Here is a 27515-nt window from a genome sequence, read left to right on the forward strand (position 1 = left end):
ATTTCAAGCTACAAGACTAATGTCTGGTGCTCTCAAGCTGGCATGTTTACCTCACTCTCGTTTTTCTTGTGCTGAATAAGCACAGAATGTGACCATTAAATGTATTGCTGATGGAGAGACAAGGGGAGGGAAACATCAATATTAAAGTGAACTGGAGTTACTGCCAGCTGTATTACCTGATAGGCTATCCCTGGATGACATCATCCCCCAGGTTAGATAAAGAGCACGCTATGAATTTACACTCATTACGTTTAAGTTTTGAATATGCATGTGACTTAACAATATTTCCATGACTTATCAATGTTTACTTATATCAGAATCAACTAATGTTCCAGGAGATAAAAATAGGGGGAAAAAAATAACTATTCACTTTCCCATTATCATCACAATTAACTTCTCTGTAATGAAAAAAAACATGTGAAACAAAAAGACTTTAGGACATGGCATACTCCATAAAATCCTACTTTCAGCACCTCTGAAATTAGGCCTGAAGTCCCCCCAGAGGGGCTATTAGACGACAAATCCCTGCCATTGACCAGGTTCTGCCCTCTGCTTGTTCATGACTGATATCCCAGCCTCTTTGAAGTCCCTCGCCACAACAACACCAGCACCACTTCCTCTAGAAAGACAAAATGTTGAGTTGCCCCTTTCAGGACACCACGGAAAGAGCAAGAAAAGGTTTAAAAAGGAGGAAAGGGGACCAACAACATTCAAAATAAGCCAGATGTTTGCGTCCCGTGCAAACATGTGGAGACATGCGCTTGCCGTGGGCCTGCATTAATGAAGGTAGAGATCCAGTATGAGGCGGTGGGGGGGGGGGGCGAGGGGATGCTGTGTGATAGCATACACACACTCACCCGGTCACATGTGCTAGCAATAAGTTAGCCTCACTGCCACACTGGTCGGACAAACAGATGGAGGTAGGCTGAGGCACTTTTGCTGAGACGAGAAATAGGTTTTTTATTCTGACTATAGAAACGTTTTCCAGTGAAAAGCTGCGACTGGATTTCAGTGTGGTGTTTTTGCTAATTCTATTAGCAGCAGAGCAGATTTTACCTTTTTTTGCCTTGTAAAGCTAAAAGATTATAAACTTAAAAATACTGTTGAAGGTTGCTCTTAAAGCAGCTGGTGATATGACACAACAGTTTTCTTTATTATGGATATAATTTACCTAACTTTAATAAAATAAATATATAGAAGAGCATAGCGCATTGCTGTTGTCAATTTTATCTGGGCTTTAATGCATTTAGTTTAAAAATGTTGTACTTTTAAAATAAGAGAATTACAATAATTAGAGTTTCAAAAATAAAACAATCAACATTAAAACCTTAAAGAACTTATAATACAGAGTAATTATATTAAAACATTTACAGTATTTAATTTATCTTATGATTCATACATGCCTGCTGTGTGCCATCAGGTATCATCACCACAGTGCTCAATATCGTTTTTGTCTGGTGGAGCACTGACAGGTACTTCTAGCTTAATATTTAACTTAAGAGATCTTTAAAAAGGAGAGCATATTAAATCATAATGCTATTTTCATGGGCATTAATTATGCCAATTCAAAATTCATTGAGCTATTTGACTAAAAAAGTGGACGATCTCAGCAAAAGAAGTGTTTCACTAGATTTTTATTTTTTTTAATTTTTTTATAATCACTCTGGCATTAATTTATGTTTCAATATACCATTCATTTCATGTGGTATCACACCTTGTTGATACAGCTATCCACTGTGTGACAAAATTACAGAACAATTTTCATGTCATCCATAAGTTGCAAGTGTGATTTGTAAAATAAGCAGTTAGCTTTATGTATTAAATTTCTATGTCATTATTATGTTGATCCCTTAATTGACTTTCCACTAACATAAATAAAAGTCCTTGTCCGCCTGCGTGTGTCTGTCTATCTGACTCTCTGTCAGAACTGTTTACGCTACATCAGAGGGCTTTCTGCAAGGTTCAGCTCACAGAGGTGCGAAGAAGGTGATCGCTGAGCTGCTCTGGTATTACGTCGGCTGGAGGAGTTTGTGTTTGGCTGTGTGCTTGGATGATATCACAACAGACAGCAGCGCATTTCAGAGACACTTTAGGGCAATTAGGGATCAGTATACAGAAGTTACAGTATGTACATTGTGGTGTGACTCACATCTCCGTCATGGCAGCACCGCTGCTGGGTATTCAGCAAAGCATGCGGAGTGTACAGTGTGTCAAAGCTCGCCGCCTTTTCGAACTGAAAAGCAAATTATGTCAACAGTGAAGAAACAACTGTTGGTGGATATCAGCAATTCAAACAGGGAGACGGCAGGAGAGGAAGAGAGGGAGAGAGTGAGGGTGAATGGAAATGTAAAGATTGCATGGAATGCTCTTGCGTGTACTGCAAATGAACCTCTAAACCCCAATCTCCACCTGACAAAGTCTGCGCTTTGCCCTGACACACAACCACAAAACACTTGCAGCCAGCACGCAGGAATGCCACGTTAAGATCACAATTGCCTCTCTGTAGGCTTTAAAGATAAATATTTCCATCCCAGGAGAGGCTGCGGAAATGTTATACAGTCCAATAATTGAGGATCTCTATACACTCAATATTTTATCATCCTGCTTTCTGTGATTGTCTTGGGGGAAAGAGGGAATATTTGCAGCCATGATACCTGAAACATACACTAAGGCCTCGTAAAGGGAAGTGTTAAGAGAGTAAGAGACTGAGGCTGTGCTTATTTTGGAAAACAACAAGAGGATGAAAATATCACTCAAGAACAAAGACATAAAAATGACTCTGTTGGGATATTCCTAACAATGACACACGTTTTCATTCTGAGTTTGAACTTAATGACCCAAACACATAGCAAAAAAAAAAAAAAAGCAGTCTAATAACTCTATGTTTAACACTTGTGTAATGTGTAACCACACCGTTGGCTGATCTCTCCCCAGCTTTCATCGGTGACACACATCGCATTAAAACTCAGACTGAACTGAGGTAATGATAACCACAGCAGCATGGTTAGAATGGCATTTGAGCAGCCTAATGCCCTGTTTGTTTTCCTATGTGCTCTCCCACTGGTGCTCTCAGCCCAGTGAGAGTGTGTTGAGTGCTGCGATTGGTGTGTTTTTGTCTGTGTGTGCATGTTCAGAGACACTCCCTCTCCTAAGCTGGGCAGGTCTTTTTCTCTCTCTCTCTCTGTGCGTCTCCCTCCCTCCTTCATTCACTCACTCACTCACTTTCCCTAACTCGCTCTTTTCTTTCCCTTTTTACTTCCCCTCTTTATGTCTGCTTGTTTCCTCCTCCTCCTTTCTTCTCCCTCTCTCCTCCCACAGGGGCTGTATGCATTCCTGCCAGGAGGGGCGGAGGTGTCTGTGATCCGGGCTCGATAAGGACCAGGCCTCCCCTCAACGCTGCCCTCCCTCGTGTTCACCCTCACCCCCTCCCTGGGAAAATGGGTGCACCCTCCTCCCTGGCAGGGCACCGGTTCCCCTTTGAGTGTGCTGCCAGCCGTGGCAGCAGAGACTTAACATGATTTGTTTGTCTGCTGCTGCGTGTTTGCACCAAACCCTAGCGCCAACCCCCATTACTACTCCTGCCGGAGATCCAGAGGGCTGGTTAGCTGGTACAGATCTGGAGTGAGGTTCCTGGAGGCAGGGGGCGAGGGGTTAAAGGGGTGTTAAAGAGGGTGAGGTGGGGAAGGTGGGGGGATGTAGGGAGAGATCAGGGTTAAAATGAGTTTGGAATACGATCCACGGGCTGGAAACATTCAACATTTCTCATAAGTAAGTCTGGCTGCTGCAACGGGCTGGACTCAGCATATATGAGATAACAGGAAAACATGTGCACACACACACACACACACACACACACACACACTGAACTATTTCACTAATCAGTCAGTTTGCATTCGTAAAGACTGAGGGTTTTCCCATTTTCCCTTTTTTCTCTGGTGTTTTGTAATTGGCTTGCTTCCTGGTGCAGTGGCGGACAGCAGGCGCAGCAGCGGCTGCCCAGTCGGCCCATTGATCTTTCATCAGCCCATAGAGTTAAAGCTGAAGGCATGAGGGAGAGGCTGGAGAGGCAGCCCCTCTTTTTATGGCAGCCCGCTGGAGCCTGCCTAGGATTGTTCCCTGTTTCCTCAGATTGTTTTTCATTTAGTCAGGGTGCAGCGCTGTGCCGCTCTGAGGAGGTGAGGTGGAGTGTTGCAGACATTTAGGGGAGCACGTAACAGCTACGGCCTGGGTAGGTGGATACAATGGTATAGCAGGGCTTGTTTGCTGATAACCTTTTAGTTTCTGTGTGCGACAGCGTGTGTGTTTGAGTTGTTGGCTGTATGTTACTTTGAGTGTATGGGTTGTGTATGTTTCTCCCTGCTCCAAAGCACAGATTAAGTGACCTGTAGGCCTACGATTAGGAAGGTGTTGATGGCAGTTGACCTGTAGCCTAAGAAGTGATTACTGTAAGATCCACTCAGCTAATCAAGACAGAGTTTCATGGTGTGTAATAGACTAAAGTCAAGGATAGTTGTCATTTATATGTGTATTTTTGAGTGAGGAGTATATTGAAGAAATCTGATTTTTCTTGCTTAAAATAATGGCAATAAACTCAGATGACAAACAGTATCACCACTAATTTAGTGGAAGAGATACATTACACTCTTACACTTGGTAATATTTCTCCACGGAATCCCGGGCTATTAATCAAAACCATTTTGCATTAAGAAAAAGCAGCAAGAGCTCTTAACGCAAATCAAATTTCACTTAAGGGACTAAAATTACCTTTATCAATTTGCATGAGAGCCATGGTAGTGGTCAAGACATCCATGTGATATCCAATCAGAGGCTCTAATCAGTGTGTGGGTGTGGTCCCGTTGTATCCCCAAGCAGTATTCCATTGATCCGAGCTCCAGCGCTGAGCTGCAGCAGTAGTGCAGGCCCTGAACTTGGTCATCTAACTGATATGTGATATTAGCATCCTTCTTCGAGGCAGCTCCGCGGGGATCTGGTCAGAGAGAGAGAGAGAGAAAGAGGGAGAGAGAGAGAGAGAGAGCGAGAAACAGACTTCAGATCAGCAGATCAATTTTCACTGGACCTTGAATATTTCATGTAGGGAGTCTTGCTGCAGACAAACAGATGAGATAAATAAGTGGCCAACAACCATGTCCAGTCACAAACATGCACCTGATTATGCATGCATATAAATACACACAGACACACACACACACACACACACACTGGTGACACTAAAAATTTGTACTTATTTGTACAAAAATAAATGTCATGTCTTCCATCTATATTTAATAGACAAACTGGAGTGGACCATGTCGGCTCGACCAAGACGCAAAGAAAATGAAGTCATGAATCAAAAGTTACCTCAACATTAAACAGAAAAGAAATGATGACAACCATAATTCACAAATTCTGAAACACTTAGATGTTAGAACAAATTCATTGTAATATTACAAAAAAAACAAAAGTTAAAAAAAATAAGGCAGCTGCTGTTTGTAGTCTATGACAAGAACATTTCCGTGAGAAGATGTTGCACAGGCACGCACACACACACACACACACACACACACACACACACACACGGCCACTTTACCCAAAGGGCTGGGTTAGAGGAATCATGTCTGGATCATGTTTCTAGTCCCGGCGAACATGTGGTCAATGTAAGGCTGCGATACTGACTCAGCCCCGGTCCTAGAAGTGGACACAAAGGGCAATCTGCTCAAAAAAAAAAAGCCCATTTATATGCACAGAAATTATATGAATTCTATATTTTTGTATTTTATGTATTCTTTTGATACATCCTTTGTCATTTAACTCCTACTAAACGGCGCAAGATCATAAAATTTTGGAACATAAATGTCAGATAATTCTAAAGAAAAACTTAAATCATGCCCCATGTAAAACGCACAGTAAATCTAACCAGAGGATCAGCGGTAACAATGCAAAGGGACGACTTGCTCTGGCAGCAATAACCCACACCTGACCCCTAAACCTTCACCCACAGAAAGGATGTTGTTTCACCGACTGTCTTCAAATACTTTCCTCTCGGAAAGACATCAGTGAAACCAGAGCTTGTCAGGCCCTGTATTTGTTTATTAAGTATGCTCTTGGACTGGCTTACTCCCAAGATGGCTGTAACTGAGAGATTTGTTCATGTAGGCATTAGGGCTGGCTATCAGTGGTGAATTATTTATTGAAAAAAATCTCTCCTTCCTTGACGGATGAGAGAATATGTAGGGCTGCTCACTGACTGCCACATATTAGAGGAATGATGAAAACACTGTTAAGCACTGCATACACTGACACTAACTTTAGAAAAAAAAAAATGAACAAAATCTCTATTTATAATAATTCCAAAAATACTCAGAGCCAAAAGTGGTTATAGAAATACAAGGACATGACCTGGAGAAAAATACAATTGTCAATACCTCTGCTGTAGCACTTTACTTTAAAAAAAAATAATCAGATTTAAACATGCAGATTTCAATAACAAAGATTGGCTAATATTCAATTATACGTATATGATAATAAGGTATTCAAGTTATCCAACTCTTTATGTCATGTTTTGTGCCTCCCATGTAGCTCATTATTTCAAAACTCTCACAAAGCTGTATCAGCCTGTCAGTGCCTCCGTAAAATGTTTGAATGATGTATTTTTATCTTCTAGTGTAAATATGATAAACTTCAGTGTATAAACTCCCACTGACAAGAACATCAGAGATTCCACAGGGGAGAGGCAGTGGTTGAAAAACATGTGCCGATGGGACCCTCAAACCCTTGTTTTTGGCCACAGTGAAATGCAAAAAAAACCCCCAAAAAAACCAACCAAAAAACCCCAAAAAAAACAAAGAAGGCACAAAATTGGACAACTAGAAAATTCAGTTACCATGGATATCTCTCTTGCCATATTTAAATCACAAATGATTTGTTCAAATCAGAATAAATCACATTTGGTAATTTTCTCTGCCCGCATTATTATGTTAGTTTTTTTGTAGTCTGCAGCAGTGAAAGAAAAAGAGACATGCAGAGGGGCCTGGCTATTGTCATTCAATGGCTTAGCCACTTTGGAAATCACCGCTCTCGATTTGCTCCTGCTGCCTCCCTCTCTGTATTCCCTTATGGCTGCACTAGATGGGAGGCTTCCTTTTATAATTTCTAAGTTGCACATACACCACCGCCACCACCCCTCCTTCCCCTCTCAGAATAACATACACATGTCAAAGGCTGACTTGCATGATTGAATGAGTCAGTGATAGACGCAAAAAAATGAGAAGGGGCGGGCTTTTTTTTTTTTTAAATTTATCCATTAACTTTCAGGAGACAGCAGGGTGCATTTATATTGATAAAACTATTAAACCCTTATTTAAAATCTCACAACAAAATACAAGTTAGGATCCCACAGGATAATTTACAGCTCAAGATGTCCACATATCCGTATTCAAGCTAAAAGCTTCTCCATTAGCAGAGGGGTCTAATAATCATGACCTACGGCTGCTCACTCAGCAAATAATCAATCATGCTTATTCAGTGTGTTTAAACAGGGATTTTGCTCTGGATTAAGTGAAAATCAAGGCAAACCATTGTCTTACATATGGAGGGGCACGTTTTACATCTAAATTATGTAACTTTCAGGAAACAGTATGTGAAATAAACTATTTTATGGGCTATAATGCTCGTCACGATGGGATATGGAGGCTTTTGTAAGCTTCAGGCCTAATTTGAATAAAATCACTCTGGCCCTGTGACCCGGGCTCATCTAAACACTCTCACACTGTCACACAAAGAGCCACTAAAAGGGGGCCCATGACCCATTTTGTGTCTTGGCCCATATTTCAAGAATAAAGTATTAGGCAAACGTTGCTATCAGTGAGTCAGCATCGTCACTGAAAAGGAAGGAGGAAAAAAAAAAACAACAAAAAACACCAGAGAAAAGAGTGCAGTGCACAGACGTTACACAGATTAGCAACACAAGACAAGTGAACAAACTAGATAACTCTGCATAAAATTCCAGATATTCACGGAAGAGCTAAGCATGTGGATGCTGACAGCCTTTAATTTGCAGGAATCAGGCAGAACCGCCACACTGCCAGCCTAACACCGAGGGAATTTATTCTCATCAATAGGGCATGAAATTCACTGGCTGACCACTGGACACCCTGCCTGCTTTGTGGCCAACAAAGTGACCAGTGAAGTGATGTGCCAGTGTCTGCGAGTGTGCATGCATCGGTGTGTGTGAGAGCGAGAGAGAGAGAGAGAGAGAGAGAGAGAGAGAGAGAGAGAGAGAGAGAGAGAGAGAGAAATAAAAGCGCTGGGAGAGAGCAAGACGAATATGTGCACAAGCCTGGGACAGACAAACTGAGGCTGATATGTGTATGTATTTTTACGTGTGTGTGTGTGTGTTTGCTCTTGCAACTCAGGAGAGCTTTGGGGGAGTTTGTATTTTAACTCTATGTGAAATTGTGTGTAACCTTCAAATTTGCTAAATTAGAAATTCTAAATTGTGATGTACTTCTTGTCCTGTTGAATATTTTTTCCAAACATTGTGTGTCTATTTTCACACTTAAAATCAAAGCTCAGAATCTGGCATCTTTGTATTTTTGGAGTTACTCTCATCCCACTGTGGGTTAGCAGGGACTATTTGAACCAGTATGCCATTGCTTTGAAATGAACAAATCCATCATTAATGAATCGGACCTTGAAATTTGACCTTATGGAGGATACTATCCACAACATGCATTAAAAAAAAAAAGCCCTACTAACCTGTTGAAACTTTGTCTTTACTAACTGCTGTTATCTGCATGTGAGAAGCCACCAGGTGACAATATGAAGGAGAAAGTACACACACATCTCACCCTGTGAGATTGTGCCTGAAAAGCGCTGTAGAGAGCGCCGGGGGACACGACTGAGAATCCAGACCTCCAGGCCGATTGTCATGGAGTAGTGAAGTAAATGATGACACTGTTTCTACTCTAATGTGATGAATGGATTTCACCAGGGTTGAGAGGTTGTGCAGCAGGATCAGCTCACGCACCTTTACTCCAGGAAAATGAGAGTATTTTAGGGATACTTCCAACATGTTGTAACAACCATACATAGTCATTAGAGCAGAGTCTCTAATCCTATAGGTGGAAAACCCTCATCACTTATGAGAAGAAACGCAAGCAGCAGGTAAAATATGGGTCAAAAAGGAGTTGGTCTAGTCCATGCGTGTGCATGGCTTATTTATGATGTAGGTCATGCAGAGACATTCCTGTCATCATTTTCAAATTTATGCTGGGGTAGGACATGAGATATTGTTATAATTAAGCTTTCTAAATGATCAGAGCTTAAAGTACATCCTTAGATAAATAAACATCCATAGCTGCCTTCCGCTCACACAAGCTGCCCTGTCGCAGGCTCAAAAGCTCTGGAAGGAGGAGGAGGAGGAGGAGGAGGAGGAGGAGGTTGGTGGAGAAATTACTGGGACTCCTCTCCTTGTTATACAAATGTCCCTGTGCAGCCTCCCGACAGTCTCCCGAACCCGCAGCCAAAGACATCAAACGCTCGTGCAGTATTTACATGACCGGGAAGTGTCCAGAGAAGAGTGTGTGTTTGTTTGTGTGTTTTTGTGTGTGTGTGTGTGTGTGTGTGTGTGTGTGTGTGTGTGTGTGTAACTGGCTGAAAAAGGATGACCAAGCAGAGCTGCAACACATGGCCGCTGGACGCCTCTTTGCCCTTTAGCGTGGAGTTTGAGCGCCAGGCGCCGAGGAGAATAATCTGTTTACAGTGAGCGCGTTGATGGTCATTTTTTATGATGTTGTTTAATCCACAGTGGAAGAGGAAGGTGGGGTGGGTGTTGAGGGGGGTGGGGTGGGTGTGTGTGTGTGTGTGTGTGTGTGTGTGTGTGTGTGTGGGGTGGGCTGTCTAGCATGAGCACCCAGACAAGCTGGCTCCAGTGGCCATCTCTGTAGGCTACGGGCTTCTCTATTTGAGCAGAGAGACAGGTGTAAATCTCTCTCTGCGATCTTTACTCTGCACTCTCTGCGACACTCACCTGAAGGTAAATAAATGGTTTATGGCCGAGCAAAATGAACCACCTCTCTCATCTCGTGGGCTCGTAGCGCAGAGAGAAAACAGCCCCGGGGTAGTTGTCATTGTCATGCACTGAGTTGTACAGGGGGGGACAACATAATTAATATAAATGGGAATGTTTAAAGTTTAGGGGATTCAAATTATAGGCTATATATTTAATACAATTAAATAAGAAAAGGGAATATTAAACCGCGCGCTTAATAATGAATAAATCCATTTGTAAAGACATTTTTTATTAGTAATTTATCAAAACCAAAAGTTTTTTCCATGAAACTTGAAAATATTACAAACTTTTTTTCTCACAATAAAAACTAGAGCGGAGTGTGCAGACGCCTGTATTTTGAAACTTTTTATGCATCTAAAACTGAGAGGTGCGAACTGTAGACGATAATATGACATGTTAAAAGAATAGGTTAATACGCAACATTGGTTATTACTATTAATAGTGATTCTTAGGCCACTACAGGCCTGTATTTGCGGCGGAGGTGTCTGGTATCTATGTGTGAATACTGGCGGGCGCAGTTATTGTAAATATTTTTTTTGATACCCAAAGCTTGTCGTGTTGCCATATTGTCATGCGGCACCCCACGTCACGCAAAGTGTGTGTGTTTGTAATGAGAGAGCAACAGAGAGAGAGAGAGAGAGAGAGAGAGAGAGAGAGAGAGAGAGGGGAAGGAGGGGGGGGGCTATTCTACCAAAGTTCTGCAAAGTAGGTCTGTGCCACTCTTGATTAGGGATTGTTCCCAAAAGATGGTTGCAGACATGAGATAATGAGGTCCTGTGATAACGCGGGTCTCCTTTAAGTTTTTCCCATGAATCGAGACTGTCGCCAGTCCACAAAACGACACTGTGCATCGGCACCACGCTACTCACTTCTCATTTGTCGAGCACAAAAGCTGATCCACCCCAAATCCGCGCTAACAAACCAGGGGCCGGGGAGCAAATCATAAAATGTTCAATCATATTCACTTCCCCACTAATTAACTGGAATCCCACCTTATTCGTAAATACAGTGACCAATTAAACTGCCATGTATGCCAAAGGTCTCCGGGGCCACACTCGGTCGCCAGGAACATTTGTGAAGGTCTGCGGCTTCACTATAGGCAATGGATCTTATTAGGTGGATGACCTCAGCGAGGAAAGGTTACAGGCTTTTTCACTGCCCTCGGTTGGAAAACTAAGATGTTTCCTAATCGGATTTTAATTGGTTGGTTGGGTGGTTGGTGCTTGTTGTCCTCTCGGTGCGCGCAGTGGGGTGAATCTGGTGTTTGTGTTTCAGCGCGGATCCACACAAACGGAAAGCATGGGCTGATAGATTATAGTGATACAAGCTACATTTATAATCACTCTTGTTTCATGTAAACTTTTACGTCAGTGTGGGATATACAACAGGTGTTAACGGCATCCATTATGTTTCCAAAGAAAAAAATCAATTCATTTTTTAACAGTTAGTTTTTAAACTACATCCTCACAGTGCTTCAAAGCCTGTGTGGAAATAGCCTGTTTGTCCCACTTTCAAAAGTTACACTGGACTAAAATGAAGTTATGAAGGCGAACATAATCACAAATGATCATCAAACTAACAGTAAACGAGGCACAGTCACATGTTGTTGTGTTTTTTTTGTTGTTTCCTTTGAAAACAGGCACAGGCTACTTTGTGCAGCAGTTGCACGGATTCAGTCTCTTTCATGCTTATTCGAGGTTACTGCAGAATCCTATAAGTTAAGCCAACCAGGTTCAGCTTACGTTCAAATACTCCCCATCATTACACCCACCCCCCACCCCCACCCATCCAAAAAAAAAAAAGGTCTTTATGCAAAACATCTGTAGGGACTTCAACAAATGAAAGCACAGCTCCTGACCGCATCCTACTTATTTTGATTTTCATGTGGTTTTCGTGTATTGTCTAACTTCGTAAATACGGCCGGTCTCATATTTCAAATGTCACAAGTCTCTGACGACTTGCAATTTGGACATAAAAAAAAGCAGCAAAGGCAAGCAGCTAGTAAAAAGGGGGAAAAGGGAAAAAAAAAGGTGGCTCCAAAGCTGTCTAACTTGAGTCACATTTAACTCATAATAGATCTAAAGAAAGAAAGGTTGTTTTGTTTTTTTATTCCACCTCTGCGGATGTAGCTGAATGCAGAGTAGAAGATGGTAAACTGGTACAGTATTATGTCAAACCTAAGACTATTAGACTAAAAACGGTACTACAATACTACAACAGGCTTTTCAATTCACATACTCCATACACGCGCTCATGCATATCAGGGCGTATAGAGCCAGATAAACCTGTTGACGCACAACACCAGTGGCTGCACCACAATCTGTCTCCAGTCTCAACGCAAAGTAAGTTCAAACGTCAATGAAACAATTTCTGACTTTAGAGATAGTAATTTCCAGTGCTACATCCAGGGATAGGCTGAAAAGATATCTAATAATACTTTTATTTTATAACTGATAAAGCGTTTGCAATGAGACAGTAGTTATTTACTCTTGAAATAAGCTTTTCCAAATATTATTATAGGCAGAGAGTGAATATCATTTTTAAAAAAAAACCTTATTCTTTTTAATGTTCTGATTCAGAAAAGACAATAAAAAGGGGGGAAAATGCATCTCTCTCTAAACAACTTAATGTAAGTCTCCATACCCAGAGGAGTTTTCCGCAAACATTTACAAGGCATAATGGCTTCAACAGTTAATAGAGGGATCCATCCATTGCACAGAGAAGCATGTGGGAGATTCAATTGACCGCACTCAACTTTGCCGCCGCTCGAGCTTTGCCGCATACACTTCAAATTGTTGTTCTCGCTACTGACAAAACCGTTAATTCACCCAGAAACTGGAGGTCAAGTTTCAGCAGGAGCAGAGGGGAAAAAAGAAAAGAAAAAAAAAAGTAGCCGACAACTTACAGGAACATTTGTGTCAGACCGCAAAGGTTTCTGCACGTAAAGAGCTTCCATGTGCCCTGAGGTCTCCTGAAATATTCACCGAGCAGCATCCTAAACATTTAACACCTGTTGCTTTTATTTATCAGTGTGCTTGAAAAAGAAAAAGAGGAAAAAAAGAGAAAGAAATCAGAAGACTAAGTTTCAGGCAGCTGAGTCAAAGGAGACAGGTAAGCAGAGACATGCAATATTCATAAATGTATGGATCCACTAACAACAAGTGTGTTTTCTAGCAATAATCAAATTTAATAACTGCGTGTTTTTTTTGTCAGAATAAAAATGAGCACTCATATGTAGAAGTGGAAATGCTGTAATTACTGGGTTTGCTGTATTTAAATGAAAACTGGATTTATTTTTTTTTTCACAAGTGATACTCACTCAACAATTTCAGTCATTTTTTCCTTGAGGTCCCAAAATGTTCTGAACTAACTGAAATTATTATTTACCTCCTAATAAACTACAGTATTGATGTTTTACCACTGTACTAAAAAGTGACTTAATATGCAAAAGCAAATGCTTTTTACACACGTCTTCGCCGTTTTTGTTCTTATAGCGACTGCTTCAGTTAAAACAAAAATCTGGTGGGATGAGGTTCAGCGAAATCCGCACTTGAAAAGGGTGGATTATGGGCTCAGGCCTGCACACAGCACCTGTGGGGAGTGGCCTGGAGAATCCTTCTCTCAAAATAACCCAGAAAACTTATCCCAGCAGGTCTGCAACGGGGTTGAACAGGAAAAATGACAGTCTACCTGAGGCACAAATCCAGAAAGAGCTGGGCTTTACCTTGAGGGGAACTGACACCTAAGTGCGTTTTTACAAGGTAATTTAGGGATGGGGTGCACTGCTGTTTATGTAGCATAACTGCGCTGCAAAATTCCTTAACTGCATTTAAGGAGCTCCCTTGAAGCCACAGCCCCGGCTATGATGTGGTATAGGATCTGTGAGCAAAAGCATGATGCCTGAAACCTCCTTATTTCCTATTGAATGTCCATCATAGTACTCAGCAAGGATTTACTTTAAAGATTGGTATTGCACTTGATCCATTTACCTCAATCACCACTCCCGGTAACAAACTGTCTGATTGTGGGGCAGAAGGACATAAAAGACATGTATTCAACCGTCCCGTCAGTGGAAATCAGTGCTGGTTTCTTTTACCCAGCCTTTCAGACTGCATGGCACTTGCTTTTCCGCCTATGGTTTTCCATTTCAAAGCCCTCTGTCTCCATGTAAATACCAAAACACAGTAATCCAATCTGACCCCATTGCAAATTTTCCAGAAACTATTGGGGGGTAGTGGGGTTGACATGAGCCACACACTTATCCCACTTAACCTCTAGAGAGAAGCCACCCTAACCCCTCAGCCCTAGATTCCCTCGGTGGAGGAATGCACCGCTTTATACCACTCTCCTCTTAAAAAGCACTGGGGTCTTGAGGTTGGGCTCAATGGCAAAACCTTGTAACTTCGTGAGACTGTAAAGTCAAAGCAGCACAAAGCCGATGCCGATGGTGGTGAAGCTAAATGGGCAGCAGATATCCACATCAGGGCACCTCCCTGCCCACTGCACTGTGCAAACCCAAATCCTTTTTTGATTCAAACCCAAAATAGCCCCGAAATGATGCCTCTTGTGAACATAGCGGGGACATATTTATATTGTGCTAACTTGATGACAAATAACCTGAGGATTTTTCTGTTTCCCATTTGCTATTGTTTGCTTTTTAGCATGCAAAACTGGTTTCAGTGCGGTCCTCAGCGCTCAGAATATAAGGGGAAAGATGCTTATCTCCCATGTTGGGGAGTGGTGGCACGTAAGGCAAGCTAAAGACTTCTGACACATGGTCCACATCTGAGGCATTCACCACGAGCATCTTGATCACACAGCTTGTAGCTGCAGAGAAAGCCTGACGGCTGTTTATGGGGCTGAGCAGACAAATCCCCCGCATTATGCTCTACAGGTGATGCATGCCACTAGACTGGTTTGCTCTAATGGCGGCACGTACAATCTACCTTTGAAAAGCAGCTGTTTGGCCCGTACTCTGTTCTAGAGCAACAGGCGATAATGAGCATAGCTTGTTTTACGTGAATAGGAACAATTAAGCAGGTGTTTAGTGGGTATCTGGCCTGACAATGCGATGTAAATTCATTTATAGGTAAAACAAACTTATGATTTCTGAACTAAATATGAGTTTATAAAATACCTAAATTGCATGTAATCTTCATATTCAGGCTGTAGAGGCGTAAAAATAATTTTACATTTAGTCACAGTTCAGGTTTGATTTCTGATTGTTTTATGAATGAATCAGCTTGTTCCTCAAACTCTGTGTCAGGTCTCTCTCTGCGCCTTTTAGCATCAATATCGCCTTATGTAGATAATGGATCAAAAGCCAAAAATGCCATTTTTCCACATTTCAACTGCCTCCTCTTTAACTATGTGGTACTAAGTTAAAGTCATGAGCTTGCGTCACACCGCTGATGAACAACCTCAACCAAGGGAGCAAACGTCTCCTTTGCCCACTAACCATTTTCCTTGTCAATCTGTAGTCAATGGGCTGCCATCAATAAGCACATCCCCTAATTAACTAAAATTGTTTTTCATCAATACCTATAACTTGCCGGTGCAGGAACTGATGAGAGCAAGGGTTGAGTTGACTAAAAATGCCTGACGTGGACAATTCATCAACAGGTAGAGGTTTATCATTCCTCCAGGCAATTGACTAAAACATGCGTGTGATTCCGAAAAGTGCATTCTACAGTCTGCACCCGTTTGGAGGCAATGTAGCCTCAGCGGATCAATCCTAGCCCCACCTAAATCTTGAGGTAAATGGTTCACATTTAGAAAGTCATTACCCTGTCAATTGGACATCCCCCCCACCCCCCACCCCCCACCCCCCACTTTATGTCGAGATGTCCATAATGAAGTTTGGAGTCATTATAGTAGTTGAATATACTAATCTTGTGATGTTTCCTTTCCCTATCATGTCGTGTTAGGGTTGATGACTCTCACCAGACAATCTCCTCCATTCAGGAGCGGTGCCACCAAGTCTGTCCTTGCTTATCATTAACAATCTGCAAATAAACAGGACAGCATACATTACATCATTTGCAGCTCTGTGATCAATTCCAGGAATGTCTTTGAAGCTTTGCTTAATGAACCTACACAGTATGGCTGTTGTGTGTAGTCAGGGCGTTGAGGCTTCATAACCCATGACCTTAATGCAGTTTTTCCTTCATTGATAATATTGGAAAGTTAGCAAAGGAGGTAAATAGTAGTAAGGAAATTCAAAAAAATGCTTAAATGCTAATATCTTATAGCACATTCTTCGAGTCGAACTCCTGGAAATTGTGTGGACTGTACTGCGTGACGTTTGAACATGTCAGACAGGTTTAAAACGCAAGCTGTTCCCCTGTACTGTCAGAAGTCACCCACCCACGTGGAGTGAGAAATTTTAGAGCCTGTCCAGTCAAATATACTGCCCCTTTTGATTTTGATATGCATGATCTCTGTAGATGTATAAAAGGGAAGCGCTGACAAAGTTGGCTTCATCAATCAGTAGTGTCAGCTCAGACCTTTTTATAGCCTCTTGGAGTCCCTGAGAGCCCTAACCCTGTAAAAGTTTATATAGCGTATTGACCATTCTCTACTTGCTTAGCTAATGAAGCCAGCTTGGCCACATAGACTGAAAGGCTGCTGCCGTGTCAACACTGCTTCCTATTTGATGACACCTTCCGCTAAATTGAAATGTGCTGCTAATGGGGGTGAGTGTTTAAAGAAGAATAAGCCCCAGTAATTGACACAGACCTGACCTCAGTCACACAAAGAGAAGGATGGAAGGCCCCGCGTATAGGCTGGGTGGAAAGAAGCACCTTCATTTTGTGGGGAGAGGGGGGGGGGTTACACATGTAAAAGGTTTAGCTACCGGCATTCAGTCACATGCTGCTGCTGAGGCTTATCAACAGCTATCACATTTGTTTTCTCTAGCAAAATCAATAACATGCAACACATAAGCTGAATATCTTTGTGTATTTCCCCTGGGGAATATACTGTATGTGCATGCTGACCACTCCACTTTACACACACGCACACACATATTGACACACACACACACACATACTGAGACACACACACACACACACACACACACACACACACACACACACAGGTGTTTTCCAACACAACACCTTCCCATCTAGCCAAGACGAAGCGGGCACTGTGGCAGACATACTGTAACTCACATCATGATAGACAACGGCTGAGCTACAATCAACAAAACCTACATCACATATCAGCAGTGGTTTCTCGCCAACAGGCTATTTGCATGCAAGAGTATTGAAGCACAATGCTTCCAGAGGCTCCCAACATGAGCCCTGAGGCATTAACTGACTATTTCAAGTTCCAGGATTCAAAACAATACTCCTCTAAACATGGTGCAAGAAGCACTTGACACCTTTTAATATCACAGATATCAAAAAGAATAGATTAGCATTTTAACCACTTTGCGGATGCATTAATATTGGACAAGTGATGCAAAATAAATAAATAAAAATACATGTTAGGCCTATTGCTTCTTTTGTAAGGATGGGCTCTGCATGGACTTTGAGATCCACCACCGCTCTGGTCCCCGCCTGGATCGAGGGAGACAGACAATTGACTGAGAATTGATGGTCAATGTTTATCCAAGGTGGCTGGCCGGCCACGGCTCTCTAGTTTACTTGCGAATTTGTGGTTAAATAGCATTTGAGAGAGCTCTAGTCTGGCTTTTCTTTTTTCTTTTTTTTAGAGCCTTTGCAGTGAAGCAATATTATTTCAGCCAATAGCCAATTCAGCCACTGCACTTCCAATATGTTTTAGCTGTAATTGTAAAGTCTATACGTTTTTATTCATATCCGCCGCTTCACCTTAATAATGATGCGACTGCCTGTGGCCCAGACCCGCAGAGGATTCAGTGTTAGAACAGGAATAAGAAAACTGAGTATGACAATAGTCCACTTCATAAAAGTGAAAACGCATGCTCGGATACAAATACAAAATTAGCCTTGTATTACCAATAACACCTATTGTACTCGGCGCAGCCTGTGCAACTGTCACTCTGTAGTCCGAGACTAAAATTGAATTGTTTCCCAGAGGCAGTTATTGTGCCGGGAAAGCGTGCTATATTTAACAACAGAAGTGACTGGTATGATTCAAAACATAGACGTTTTGATACAACAACTGATAATAAAAAAATAATAATAAATAGAAAAAAAAAACAGTGAACACATCCTCACAGAGTCTGCCCTTGTGATGATGGTGTGTGATGGTCGGGCTTTTTAATTCAAGTTTAACCTATAAAACGCATGATCAAGTCCAACTAAAAATAATCTTCCACCACAGCTGAAGACGGGTTCACAACTCAGTCGTCCAAAAGGCTTCATCAGCTCCTCATCTTTCATCAAGTTCCACTTCCCCACACAATATTCACAACAGACTTCACTCACACTGACTCAAATGCAAATTTAGGCAGGACAGGAAAAGTGGATGAAGAGCTACGAGAGCAGAGTTTATCTGCCTAAATATCCCAGATGACAACAGGATGCAAGAAAATTCATAAATACACTTTACATCCGTAAGCATTCTCAAAAGAAATTCAATAAACCAATGGGCTATAAATATCACAATTAACAATCGTTGGGCGTTTCAGTGGCGTCATAACATTGTTATTAACATTACATGAACTTATCATCGAGCGCCTCATCCCGTCATCCGGTCAGATTTTCTGAGCTATGATTTCAAAGGAGGATGTTACAGGAAATGTTCTCGGCTGATTTTCGGCGCTGTTAAATCTCTGGGAGAAAAAAGAAAATCAGCAGACCGCGAATTAAACACTTTAATCATAAAAATAAATATCATAAATGAAATAAAATCGTATTCGCGACATTCAAAAGTGTGACAGTACGAATGTGCTGTGGGACAGGAGGAGGAAGTCAACAGCGCAACAGATCACAACATCTCGCCGACAAAGCGAGCCGGTTCTCCGGCTTGGCTCGTCTGCTCTCTCTCTCCCCTTCGCTGGGGCTCACAGACCGACCGATAGCGCAACTTCCATAACGATGTTGACATATTCACACAACACTGACTCAGGCAGGGTGGTGTTTCACGGCAAAGCCCTTTTGAGTTTCCAAACACCTTTTTATAAGTCTGAAGTCTGTCCCCTCCACCCGACCTGTTAAAACCACGCCCCCGCAGCCACACAATTGGTCCGAAAGCGTCAAAGAGCCAATCAAACGGAGCGCTGCTACTCGTAACATGCGGCACATCCATACTGTATGAAGCCCTATGGGCCACAGAGGCGCTAGGAAAATCACGGAGCTGGGACCTTACCACCTCTCTCTCTCTCTCTCTCTCCCTTTCTCCCTCTCTCTCTCTCTCTCTGGCCGTCAGCGGACTCCTTTCTCTGCACACGTCTTTCTCTGAAATGTGTGTGTGCGCGAAAGAGAGAGGAGGAATAAAGTGTGTGTGTGCGTGTGAGGGTGCATGTCCGGAGCAAGTAAAGGCAGGGGGATTATTCGGCGCTATCGAAATATTTCAACACGTCGCCCTCGCTGCAGGACTGAAGCCAATAAGAAGGAACGCATTTTAACAGGAATGCCGATATTGTAAACAGCAAGCAGAAGAGAAAGAATGCGCTGCAGTCAATTAAGTGACTCACCCGAGTTGGTTTAATTCGACTAATGTCCGCAAGCCAGCGAGACACAGAGAGGTGTCCGATGCGCGTCAACTTCTGAAGAAAATCGCTCTCGCAGCACTCCTGAAGATTAATGGAGAACGTTTTCACATTTCCCTGTGCAGAGTTTTGATCTAAATTCAGCAAAGGACTGTAGAGATTCCCCAGTGCCCCGTGAAAGAAAAGTGGATGCTTATTTCTACAGAGCTGAAAGAGGAATTTCCAAAGCTTTCCAACTTCAGATTTACTTTTTCTTCCTCTTTTTTTTTTATTTTTATTTTGTCTTCATTTGCTCCTCTCGTGCACAGGCTTCACTGTTGTTAAAAATATTGTTTCACATCCAAACCAGTCGTCTACATTTATTGCCTGCACTTGGATGAACTTCCTGATGAGAGATCCAGTCATACAGGGATCAAGTATGGCATATCATCCGTTTATACCTCACCGGGGTCCGGAATTTGCCATGAGTGCAATGCTGGGTCACCAGCCTCCTTTCTTCCCGGCCCTGGCTCTCCCTCCCAGCGGCTCCCTCTCTCTGCCGGGCGCCCTGGGAAAGCCGATCATGGACCAGCTAATGGGAGCCGCGGAGACCGGCCTCCACTTCTCCTCGCTGGGGCATCAAGCTGCGGCCGCCCACCTCAGGCCTCTCAAGACTCTGGAGCCTGAGGAGGAGGTGGAGGACGACCCTAAAGTTCACCTGGAAGCCAAGGAGCTTTGGGAACTCTTCCACAAGAGAGGCACCGAGATGGTGATCACAAAATCCGGAAGGTGAAATAGATTTTTGTTGTGTGTTCATCACAAAAATATAATATTTCATCCAATAAGGAGAAGCCTGTTGTTCATATGGATAGATACATAGTCATTTATTTACACACACGCCACTTGGACATAGCTGTATCGCTGTAGTTCATCTGGATAACATCTTTATTTCCTGTAACGCTCTCGAGCCTTGCTCTTAGTTTAATTTGAATGAGTTGAACTTCCACTGCAGCATAATTGTCCAACAACTGTTACGCATGTGTGAATTTTATTGCACGATGATATGCCTGCACTGCAACATAAAAAACATGTCCTAAAAATTGTCTGTAGTCCAGACATATATTTGTAGCTTGATAGAAAAAAAAGAAAAGAAATGAGATTAGAGCTGGGAGTTCCTGTGTGTTCAGACAGGGCTGCAAAGTCAGAGCACAAACACGGTCTGTAATGATGGGAAAGCAGTCGTTAGGTCTCCTATTTTGTAAAATAGATTTTTTTTTTTTTTTGAACGGATTAGATTTGTAGCTGCTGTGTTGTTAATATGAAGCCTCAAATTACAGCAGCACCTTCGTGGATCTCTATGCAAATTCCCAGATATACAAATGTGTCTTGCTGAGGCTTTGTTTGTTAATTTTCCTGCCCGGTTTTGTCAGAACTTTACGTTTGGCGGGTTAATCCATCAGAGAGTGTGGAGCTGTGACTAAATTATTTTCGTCATCACCACAGTGACAGTATACAAAGATGGCTGCTGTGTGTGTGTGTGTGTCTGTGTGTGTGTGTGTGTCTGTGTGTGTGTGTGTGTGTGTGTGTTTGTTTGTGAGAGAGAGAGAGTAGGCCTTCAAGGCATTAAATATCAAGACACCATGCATATAGCCATAACATGTTGTCTTATATCCTAATTGAGGATGCAGCAGAGGAGGAAGACATTTCTATAGAGTTTACTCAAATTCTTCATACACACTTCTTCGGCTGACTTATCTTCAGCAGATAAATGAAGAGCAGGCTATTGGCTGCATCAGTGAACTTATCAAAACGGATACAGCACGATTTAAGACGAAAAATATATATTCATGCCTGTCTAAAAATGTTACACATTTTTTTTGTTGAATAATAGTTGTGTTGGCCACCAGCACCAGTGCTCATCGTTTGTTTTCCTCCGTCACAGGCGGATGTTCCCCCCGTTCAAAGTGAGGTGCACTGGTCTGGACAAGAAGGCCAAATACATTCTCTTGATGGATATAGTTGCAGCCGACGACTGCAGGTACAAATTTCATAACTCCCGCTGGATGGTGGCAGGGAAGGCCGACCCCGAAATGCCAAAGAGGATGTACATTCACCCGGACAGTCCGGCTACTGGTGAACAGTGGATGTCAAAAGTCGTCAATTTTCACAAACTCAAGCTGACAAACAACATCTCCGACAAGCATGGATTTGTAAGTTCAACTCATGTATGTCAATTTTCCTATTTATCAACTTTTTAATACACACACGTGTTAATCATTTTGGATGTGATTTTATGTGCAATTTATTTTATTTAAGCATAGGAAGTCCCATGAGATTAAAGATTTATTATTAAGATTTTTTTTAAGGAAGACCTGATCAAGATAGAGTATTTTAAAAAGTATTTAAAAATTAAACATTTCATTGGTCTTTCCTGAGATTTTGTATTTATTTTTTTTAGAATTGAATATATTAAGCTATATTAGACTTCCCTAGATCCAGCCTTAGAGTGTAAACGTTTTGTTAAACTGATCCAAAAAAATAAGAAATAAATCCTCCACAGGATTTTTAAAATTACATTTTTTAAATACAGAATTATTTATTACATTTAATTCCTCCTATGATTTGCCTTGTGATTAACAATTCAAGTTAACATTTTAAGAAAATGCCTAATGTACGGGTGTATTCTCTAACGATCACACAACACTCACTGTAACATAAATATTGCGCTAATATTTTTTCCCCTTCTTCTTCTTTTGTGGTTGTGTGTTGCAGACCATTCTTAACTCGATGCACAAATATCAGCCTCGATTTCACATTGTGAGGGCCAACGACATTCTCAAACTCCCGTACAGCACCTTCAGGACTTATGTTTTTCCTGAAACGGATTTCATTGCCGTGACCGCTTATCAAAATGACAAGGTAAGGACAATTACATGCCCACAGGCTTAACGATACATGTCCCCTACTTTCTTTAAAAAAAAAAAAAAAAAAAAATTACAGCTTGTTGTGCCGATTGCCCTGTCAGACCCTTCTCCCCTCTCTGCCTTTCATGCTCTGCGCCATTTTGTTGTTATAAAATATGAAAGATGTCATATTTGTTTGAGCCTGTGTGAGTGGTGTATCATAGTGTGTGTGAGTGTGTGTGTGTTTGGTGGGGGGGGTTGGTTGGGTGGGTGGGTTGGGTGGGGGGGATGTGGCGAGTGGGTGCCATATTCACCAGCCTGTGGTATGAAATTAATAATTCTGAGGAATGTTATACAGGTTATATTTAATCACGTGGAAAGGATTTGGCACAGATCCAGACTCTCGCTCTCCCTTACTCTCTCTCTTTCTCTGTGTGTGTGTGCACGTGTGTGTGTGTGTGTGTGTGTGTGTGTGTGTGTGTGTGTGTGTGTGTAAAGCTAAAAGGGTTAGAGGTTGAGAAATGAGAAAAAGAAGAGGGGCAACATTGTGCGGTTGAGTGGAGAAAAAGAAAAAAAAAAGGAGGGGGGGTGTGTCAGACTGCGCTGCATGGTAACATTTTATTCTCTGTAAGACATAAAAATAATGAAAATCATCTTCTCAGCTCTTTGATATCGTTGGGAAACGATGGCACCACCACCACCACCACCACCACCACCACCCCCCTCCTCCCTTGTGCAGTGGTAAGACTGCCGGAGAGGAAGTGGTGTGGGAGTAACGTTTATCCGAAAAAGAAAAAAGAAAAGAAAGAAAACGCAGCATATTTCACTCTCATGGAAAAAAAAACGTGCCAAAACGAGGCCTCGTGTGCTCTCTGTGTTTCTGTGTTCTTTATATGTTAAACCATGTTACTGCTGTAGCCTTAGCCTGTTGAGACAGTGATACTGATGTAGTGGAAACTTGCAGAAACTAGTCCCAACTCTGGGGCTTTACCTGTAACTGCAACAAAAAGACACACTGAATGAGAACTCTACAGGAAAGTGAAATTTCATTTGTTAATATTTGCATTGTAATTTTCTTTTCAGATAACCCAGCTGAAAATTGACCATAATCCATTTGCCAAAGGATTCCGTGACACGGGCAATGGGAGACGGGAAAAGAGGTGAGATGGAGGGGAAAGTGCATTGCAAATAACAATAATAATAATAATAATAATAATAATAATATTAATAATAATAATTTTAATAAATGAACTTCAGATGTCTTGAGGGTTTTGAATGCGGATAGAGAGTGATCATGGTGGATTAACCAGCAGGGAGCCTGGATCTAATCAGTTTCTAATCAAATACTGTAATAGGCTGGAGTTCACTGTAATAGCCTAGTACTTATGGTATATGAAACAGCTTTCATTCGACTTTATGATCAGTAATTTAAATTACACATTTTGCCAGAATCTTAACTTTTTTTTTTTTTTTTTTTTTTTTAAATGTCATTACGCTTGGTAAATGGATAGTGTGACATGCCAAGATAGATACAGATATATGGGCCTGCTAAAGCAATGGCACTGTAATGGATTTCATATCCTCACCCGCCGCATAGGTGAGTCAGTCCTGCAGTCAGGGGCTTCACCGTTTCAGCTCTCCAGCCTAAATAAGCTTCCGCACCATTCATCCCTAGCTGTAGCTAGATATTGTTTTCTGACCCGAGAGCTGTGGCCACCACCTATAATAACCTGAGTACTCCCGCACAGGAAACAGCTGGCTCTGCAATCCATGCGTTCATACGAGGAGCAGCAGAAAAAGGAGAACGGGGCTTCAGACGACTCCTCTGGAGAGCAGGCTTCCTTTAAGTGCTTCGGCCAGGCCTCGTCCCCTGCCGTGTCTACCGTGGGCCCCCCACACCTGAAAGGTAGGCTGACGGACCCCACAGTCAGTCACACAAGCCGTGTGTGTGTGTGTAGAGGTCGTAAAATTTCTATTGTGGCAAGTATTTTTACGAGGCAGCCTATGTGTAATGTGCAGAATGAAAGGAACGTTTATGAATGTAAAGTAGTTACAGCCAATGAACAGCTTTTAATATTAGCTGATCACTCTTCTTCAGTCCATGCACAGTGGGGGAAATTGATAGAGCAGTCATTTGCATTGACTGTCTTATGGACATTAAATAAAACATCATGGAAAATGAATATGCCTAGTGATGACACGATCAGCTGAATATCAGTCTGCTTCAATTCATTTTAGGGAAAAATCCTACATAAAAATGCATTTAAAAAAAAAAAAAAAAACTACTGCCATGTCTTAATGTGTATGCTCCCAAGTAGAACTGGAAACAATGGGAAATAAACGTTATAGGCTGGACGTTTTATTTTATTTGACCCAGTTCATACCAGTCACCAAAAAGCGCCCTGCAGGTCTATTTCTTCTTCCACCTTTGGGAGTCAACTGCAACATGGCTGATAATGGGAGTTATTGTTTTCATGATTCACCAATGTGCAGAAAGACAACTGATATTCTCCTCCTCCTCCTACTTGTGCAGATTTCTGCGACAGCGATGAGGACAGCGACGATGAGAGCAAAGATGGACACATCAAAGATGGTCCGGACTCCAGCAAGATTTCCACGACCACGGAGGACGGGAAGGATCATGAGGCGAGCCCAGCTAAGGGGCATCCCTTCAGTAACAGTGACTCTACCAGCAGGATCCGCGACAGCGGCCCTAGGACTGAGAAAAGCCAGGCAGACTCGCGGCAGAGCCCAATCACCGTCATCTCCAGCACCACCCGCTCTGGAGAAGACGTCAAGAGCCCGAGCCTGGACCAGCCCAAAACGGACGAGTGCAGGTCAATAAGCAAGGACAGTTTCATGCCTTTGACTGTTCAGACTGACAGCGCGCACATAGGCCACAGCCACTTGCATAATTTTGGATTTCCAACAGGTCTAACAGGACAACAGTTTTTCAATCACTTAGGGAGCGCGCATCCGTTTCTCTTGCACCCCAGTCAGTTTAACATGGGAGGTGCATTCTCAAACATGGCCGCGGGCATGGGACCCCTATTGGCAGCTGTGTCCACGGGAGGGGTGAACACCATGGACACAACTAGCATGGCATCATCACCGCAAAGCTTGACGGGAGCACCAGGCCTGCCCTTTCATCTGCAGCAACATGTCTTGGCATCACAGGTAAAACCTGTTTTCTTGGGCTTAGGCCTACACGCAGCTTTGCGTAGAGCACGTTGGGTTTATTGAGCAGACTATAGACTGTGGAGGCCTATATGCCAGATTTAGTAGGTCTATGTCTGATGTAGAAATGCCTTTGTCTCCCCCATCTCCTTTATTTGTGTTTTTTAAACATAAGTGTGAGAAAGAAAGAGAGAGTGTGCGTTTGTTTATTTTGTGTTACTGCCAAATGGGCCAGCATTCAGAGTGAAGTTGGACAGCAACATTTTTGGCTGACTAAGCTATTAGAGAACGCGTTATGTTACCTTTCTCTTCCACCCTGGCATTGTTGTTACAGATATTAGCCTGACGAACACTCGTTAAGGAAAACAGACAGACAGACAGAGACCACCTTGCAAACAGCTCGAGGTGTCAGGCAGCCTTTTTGATTTGAGCTCATTAAGTGCGTTTCAGAGCCACAATGGCGAGTATTAAAATGCCTCATTGGCTCAGAGAGGGAAACAACATTATGTTTTAATAGACAACAAATTTGTCTTTTTCCATTTATTGTAAAAACAAGTGTTACAGCTGCAGCGTCTCTTGTTTGATTACAGCATATTAGGAATTTTTATTTGCATTGCAAATTCTTGAACAAGCACCAAAGCTGTTTACATGCCGGGTGGTAAAGTTTTGCTGCAGAATATTTTGTTAGGACCAGATTAGTGGTGGGGGGGGGGGGGGGGGGGGATTAAAAACCTGTGTGAATAGAAGCATTTGAAGAAACGACAGACTGAGACTGTATTGCCCAAGTGTCAGACAGTGCCTTTAGCTTTGTAACGATGCATTACTAACCCTATTATGTATGACAAAAATCTTTACTGAGGACAGTGAAAGTAAAGCACAAGGAATGCCTGAAGCATTTTGAGGCTTTTCACGCATTTGCTCCACCATGCAGGGGTTTGGTAGAACTGTTCATCACCATGCATAACCGCTCTATTTCTCCCTTTCCTGCGCGTTTTTAATAGCACACCGAAGTGTCTGCAGCTGTGTGATAGCATTAGGTGTCTATAACGCCAGTCCTGTGGCTCACACTCAGCTTCTCCATTTCTCCACAGGGCATCGCCATGTCTCCGTTTGGCGGTTTGTTCCCCTATCCCTACACGTACATGGCAGCAGCCGCGGCGGCCTCATCCGCCGCTTCCTCGTCGGTGCACCGACACCCCTTCCTGAACGCAGTGCGCCCCCGACTCAGGTACAGCCCTTACTCCCTCCCCATGACGGTACCGGACAGCACCCTGCTCACCACCGCCATGCCCTCCATGGCCGGCAGCGGGAGCGAGCTGAAAGGGGACGGCATTGTCCCAGCCAGCCCAGTGTCTGCTGTCACCCTGGATTCCACATCGGAGGTGACCAGCCACTCGTCCACCATATCCTCCGGCTCGGTTTCCATGTCCCCAAAAACTTGCACGGAGAAGGACGCCGCCAACGAGCTGCAGAGCATCCAGCGCCTGGTCAGTGGACTGGACTCAAATCAGGACAGGCCACGGAGCGGGTCCCCCTAGGAGTTGTTTTTTTTTTTTTTTTTTTTTTTTTTTAGTTTTTTTTTTTTTTTTTTTTTTTTTTCTTAAAAAACACACCACCTGCTTCTCGTTTCGTTGTTGTCATGAAAAGTGAAGTGTTGAGGAAGACATTAACAGTAGGGAGATACTCTTGTAGATTCATGCAGGTTTTAAAAAGAAAAAAAAACTACAAAAAAAAAAAAAACATGAAC

General features: G+C 42.5%; 1 protein-coding gene across 1 annotated transcript; it reads left to right on the plus strand.

The window, feature by feature from the left end:
- The first annotated feature begins 20085 nt into the window (after positions 1-20085).
- On the plus strand, positions 20086-27306 carry tbx3 (T-box 3). Its single transcript, XM_022767013.1, has 7 exons — positions 20086-20477; positions 21631-21898; positions 22461-22607; positions 23675-23751; positions 24340-24497; positions 25125-25768; positions 26860-27306. The coding sequence occupies exons 1-7, from the start codon at positions 20086-20088 to the stop codon at positions 27304-27306; spliced, it is 2133 nt and encodes a 710-aa protein (XP_022622734.1).
- The last annotated feature ends 209 nt before the right edge of the window (positions 27307-27515 follow it).

Source organism: Seriola dumerili, unplaced genomic scaffold (genome assembly GCF_002260705.1).
Source record: "Seriola dumerili isolate Sdu_G_001 unplaced genomic scaffold, Sdu_1.0 BDQW01001092.1, whole genome shotgun sequence".
NCBI classification, from domain to species: Eukaryota; Metazoa; Chordata; class Actinopteri; order Carangiformes; family Carangidae; genus Seriola; species Seriola dumerili.

Coding starts and splice junctions, on each gene's coding strand:
- tbx3 (XM_022767013.1), top strand. CDS start 20,086: ATGAACTTCCTGATGAGAGATCCAGTCATACAGGGATCAAGTATGGCA. Junction 24,498..25,124: donor GGGCCCCCCACACCTGAAAG/GTAGGCTGACGG, acceptor CTACTTGTGCAG/ATTTCTGCGACAGCGATGAG. Junction 25,769..26,859: donor AACATGTCTTGGCATCACAG/GTAAAACCTGTT, acceptor ATTTCTCCACAG/GGCATCGCCATGTCTCCGTT.